The sequence below is a fragment of the Theobroma umbraticum genome, unplaced genomic scaffold (assembly GCF_002168275.2).
Source record: "Theobroma umbraticum cultivar Fairchild unplaced genomic scaffold, ASM216827v3 scaffold_20.0, whole genome shotgun sequence".
NCBI lineage: Eukaryota > Viridiplantae > Streptophyta > Magnoliopsida > Malvales > Malvaceae > Theobroma > Theobroma umbraticum.
Window position 1 is genome coordinate 63,325 of NW_018397266.1, and position 5,323 is coordinate 68,647.

The 5,323-nt window shown below is 32.7% G+C and overlaps 1 protein-coding gene across 2 annotated transcripts; it reads right to left on the reverse strand.

Moving 5' to 3' along the window:
- Positions 1 to 309: 309 nt before the first annotated feature.
- Positions 310 to 1,808, reverse strand: LOC110423230 (small ribosomal subunit protein uS8z/uS8w). Of its 2 annotated transcripts, none has more exons than XM_021437389.2 (4): positions 1,649 to 1,808; positions 1,130 to 1,280; positions 874 to 1,034; positions 310 to 601 (listed from the first exon to the last, which is right to left on the reverse strand). In XM_021437389.2, the coding sequence occupies exons 2-4, from the start codon at positions 1,260 to 1,262 to the stop codon at positions 503 to 505; spliced, it is 393 nt and encodes a 130-aa protein (XP_021293064.1). In that variant the 5' UTR covers positions 1,263 to 1,280; positions 1,649 to 1,808; the 3' UTR covers positions 310 to 502. The 2 variants fall into 2 exon arrangements, with proteins under 2 accessions (XP_021293064.1, XP_021293065.1); XM_021437390.2 differs by having other exon boundaries at positions 1,130 to 1,277; positions 1,649 to 1,770.
- Positions 1,809 to 5,323: the final 3,515 nt, after the last annotated feature.

Below are 5,323 nucleotides of genomic sequence, written 5' to 3' on the forward strand. Positions count from 1 at the left end.
AGGATGCAACCAGTACACTATAATGCCCCATTGGGAGAAACTCAGACCTCAAATGCAAGAAATACAACCAGAAAAGGGTGTGTTATAAGCAACCTGTTGCCGTAGAGTTCATCCTAGTAATGATTTCCCAGAGAATGGATTTGATTCTCAACTCTCCAGCACACAACAAATTAATTCTACATATCACAAAACGTAATAATGACAACACCAATATTATAAACAACCCAAAATATTTACCTTCATCCCAATAAAATTTTGTGAAAAGGCAGGAAATTGAAATTAGTTAGCAGAAACTTCCTAATCAAAAGCTCTTCCAACTGTTTGATGACACCGGCAAAGTACTATTACCGACGAAAAACTTGATCAATTCATAATCTCAAACATGGTAAACAAAATATAAAGTATAATCCCCAAAATACAAAATAAGAATTCTACCAACACTGATAGAGGATAACTACCAAGTTCTACAAAAGACAAATTAAAATTTTTTCAGAAATTTGTGTCAATAGAAAAAGCCTAGTACTTTCCCACCAACATTCTTTCTTCTGGCTTCTTCATGGTCCATGATTCCAGCAGATGTGGTGAGCACAATATATCCAAACTGCAATAAGAAAACACATAAAACTCACCACATAGAACTCTCATTTCAATTGAATAAACCTTCCCCAAACTAATGAAAATAAGAACAAGGCGTGCCACTCAATAAAGAGCCAAAATAATGATACATAAATCAAAATTTGTTTCCACCTTCAAATGCATTCTGTTTCTTTCTTCTGACAAACTTCTTACAAAAACATTTCCATTAAAGAAATGAAACATCTTATGAAAACATTATACACAGAGATTAAAATACCAAGAAGTTTCTAAGCTAACCTGTCTTGAAGGAAGTAACCTAGCAGTCCAACCCTCAATCTCTTTAACTCCTACATCAAAACGAGGACTGATCACACCACACTTATTCAGCCTTCCGTTCAGTTCAACCACAATTTTACCAGCTCTGTGATCGTCGACATACTCAAACTCTCCAATGTAACCTGTAAAGCAAATAAAAAATGGTTCACATATCAGCATCTTCATACTATATTAGATCAAATTAACACTTGAAAAAGGGAATAGATTATGGTCTAACCATGCTTCTGCATGACCAAAAGGAACTTGATGATCACTTTTGAGGAAGGCCTGATCATGACCTGTCGTTTGCCTCTCTTCTCCGCATTGTACATGCTCTTGAGTGCATCATTCAAGACGCTGACCCTCACCATCCTTCCAAATACAAGCTGCTGCTTATTTTCCAGTAAATAAGTGAGAAATAAGGGCTTATTTATAGTTTTTAAAAAATCATTACTACAAAAACGAAGATCATCCCTGCATTCGTTTCTAGTAACCACTGGTTTCCTCCCTGTGCCCAACCATCTTATTCAAATGGACACATAAAAGGTAAACAATCTCATTCCAACCAAAACCCAAAATTTTATTCTAATTAAAGGAACCAAACATTTTGAAACATCAGAATTAAGAAATAATTGATTCTTAACCTGCCGAGAAGCCCAAGATCAAGAAAAAAAATTCAATGAAGCACAACGAAAAAGTTTGAAGATCTAAACACTGTAAAAGCGAAGGGAAGAAAAAAGAAACGAGTGTTTCTCACCTGAAAGCAAAAATAGAAGCCGCGTCTGGGTTGCTGGAGGAGGGTGGAGAGAGCAAAAATAGCAGCCGCGTCTGGGTTGCGGGAGGAGAGTGGAGGGACAAAAAATCGCAGCTTGTTAGGGTTTCGGCTTTTTAATTTTGAATTATTTTAGGGCTTGGGATTAAAAGCCCAATTACCCTCTTTGGCCCCAAAATAAAATAGAGAAGTGTTTTAATTTTATTAATATTTACTCTCTTGGGATTTATCTATTGTTAACATAAATAGAAAATTCATTCAGCTTTTAATTTATTTGGATTGTATAGTTAACATTAAATTGTTTATATATTTCCTTTAGGCTGATAAATATATGCTAAAATTGTATCCATTGAATAAGTCAATACTTTTCAAATCACATTTTCTATTTATAGTGTTTAAGTTTGATATTTGAAATTCAAAATTAAATGTTTAATGACTAAATATCCAAATAAGCTCCCAAACTATTTTTGAAAAGTCAATTTAATCTCTATTCTTTTATTGCATTAAAATAAACTCTTAAAATTTTATTTTGAGTCAAATAAATCTCTCTTACTAATTATTGACTAACTTCTGTTAGTCAGCAATTTCTTATATCACGTCATCTACCATCTAACATGTTGATGTGTCATCTTGATGATGTCAATACGAAATGAAAAATGATGTGGCACAAAAAATTATTGACTTAGAATTGGGTTTTTTCCTTTATAAATGTTCAAAAATTATTGATTAGAGATTTGAAACAAAAAATTAAAAGAAAAAACTAATTATTTCAAACTAATTGCTATAGTTTCTTAACTGATTACTATCCATCCTTTTTTAAAAAAGCCTAATCCAACCTTTCCAATTGAATTGAAGCCAGTGTTGCTCAACTAAACGTTTGTGTAAAAAACTTCGAGAGATAACTAGAAACAATTTTGAGAAAAGGCAAGACACATAATATTTATAATACTGAAATTAGCAAAGACGCGCAATGTTGATTCACAATAAAAGAAGGTCAAAATACCTCAACAGTCCTTGTACTCATACATTTTCTTCATGTTAGTCCATTTACTCAAAATACAATAATTTAGTCCCTTAAATTTAAAAATTACTTCAATTTAGTCCCTTTAATTTTTTTTTTCAAAATTTCCCTTCACAATGTCATTGTTGACGTGACACTGACATGGCACCGCTTGCTAATGTGGCATGTGAGGTGGATTAGAAATGTTGACATGGTAGTGCCACATGGCACTAACATGTTTATGTTGACTGACCACGTACCATCATAGGGAGGGCATCACGTGTCACACTCTCCTTCAACAGCCATCCATGTTATGCCACATGGCATGTTCAGAAGGTGATATGTGGCATGATAAGAGAGAGACACATGTCTTTTCTTTGTTTTCTTTAAAAATATTGTGTGCTTGCTGAATTTTAAACCCAAAACTTCATATAAGCACAACAAGCTCATTTACCACCTACTCTAATACTCTAAGCCGTTGCTTTTGTTTTTTTTTCCTTTTTTTCTGTTTTCTTTTTTTGTCCTTTTTTTCTTTCTCTCTCGCCTCTCACCTTTTCCCTTAAGGATTGTCCACTAGTCATTACACGTTGTCACCAGTTGTTGGTTGGCAGTCACCGGTCAAAGTCATAGCATGGCATGTCTGATGATCGTTGACCAATGACTAATGTTCGACAACTGACAACCAACAATTGACGATGACGTCTGGTGATTGGCGATTGATCTTTTAGGGAGAAGGTGAGATGAGAGAAAAAGAAAAAAAAGGAAATAAAAGAATAAGAAAAAAAAATCAATTATATAAATAAAGGTAAAGGTTTAGGGTAGGTGGTAAGGAGCTTGTTGTGCTTGCATGAGGTCTTAGTTTGAAACTCAACAAATACATAATATTTTTAGAGAAAACAAGGAAGAGATGCGCATCGCTCTCTTGTCATGCCACGTGTCACTTTCTAAATATGCCATGTGGCATGATATAGATGGGTGCTAAAGGAGAGTATGACTCGCAGTGCCTTCTCTGACATGCCATCTATATCAGCATGTCGATGCCACGTGGCATTGTTACATCAGCATGTCAAAGTGATATAGCACTACACGTTATCATTTCCAATCCACCTTACATTTCACATCAGTAAACAGTGCCATGTCAATGCAACGTTAGCAATGACATTAATTCTATGAAGGGTAATTTTGAAAAAAAAAATATTAAAAGAATTAAATTGAAGTAATTTTCAAAATTAAGAGACTGCTGGTTGCGATTTTAAGTTTAGGGACTAAAGTGGAGAAAATGCATAGGTACATGGACTGTTGAGGTATTTGGACCATAAAAGACAATTAAATCATTCTTTTCTTTTCTTTAGAATTTGTAAGAAAAATCTATCCTTCATTGGATGTTTTCTTTTGCTTGATTTTTTGCTAAGAAAAGGACTATCCTTTACAAAAGACCGTCATTTTTTTTGGGATTATGGGTTAGAGAAGACGTGCTTGATTTCTTATGTTTCTACTTTCCCTTGTATAGCATAGGTCTTGGGTAAATGGGTAAAGAGCTTTCTTTTGTTCCTTTGCTCAAGTTAAGGGAAAGAAATTGCAACAAAACCTCGTGAGCAATTTCCTTTGTTATGTTCTTGTTGCTTATTTTGCACAAGCTTGATGCCAGCAGAAGTCTTTAGCAAACAATTAAAAACTTTGGATGGAATGAAAGCTTAGTGCTACTAAAATCACATTTCAAAAAAAATGTGTAAGGAAAATCTAATGGTGTTGAATTTTATTTACTAACAATAATAGATTCTTTCTCCATATCTTTTACAGATTTTAAAAATTCAAGACTAACCAAAGAACAATTTTTAAAAGAGAAATAGAAACTACAGACAGGGAGAAGACATTCAAACTATAAGGTAATTGGGTTTAGGGAATCTTAAAGAAAGTGAAAGTTTTTTTTTTGTTAGGAAAAATGGATTCAATTAAGAAGATGGCATCGATTAAGAAACAATGGTAATCAGTTTAAAGCAATTAGGGTTTTTTTTTAATTTTCTTTTTCAAATCCCTAATCAATACTTTTTGGATATTTAGAAGGGTAAAAAAGAAAAGGCTCAATTCCTAGTCATCAATGTTTAATGTCACGTCATTTACCACGTAACATTAATATTATCAAGATGACATGTCAACATACCACGTAAAAAATGATGTGGTACCAAAAATTGTTGATTGTACTATTGACTAATTTTCATTAGTCACTGGTTAGTGTGAGGGGTTTATTTGACCAAAAATAAAAATTTAGGAGCTTATTTGAATGTAATAAAAGAATATAGATTAAATTGACTTTCTTGACATAATTCGAAAACTTATTTGCATATTTAGTCATATTTAATTGAGTGTGATTTTAAGGGAATTGCATTCTAACTTATTTATAAAAAGGTTTAACCTTGTTAACCCTCTTTACCAACTAAGGGAAGAATGTCATGGGGCTTGATGATGTAGAATTAATTTATCATGTATTTACTTACTAATATTTTAAATAATAGACACATATCATTTAATTCAATTGAGATTCAAAAAATTAAAAAAGTATAAAAATAACGTTTAAAAGTTTAAGCATAATGCTTGGAAAATATCTTGAACTATTGCATTCAATCAAACTCTTATACTTTTATTTTGATTCAAATAAGCCA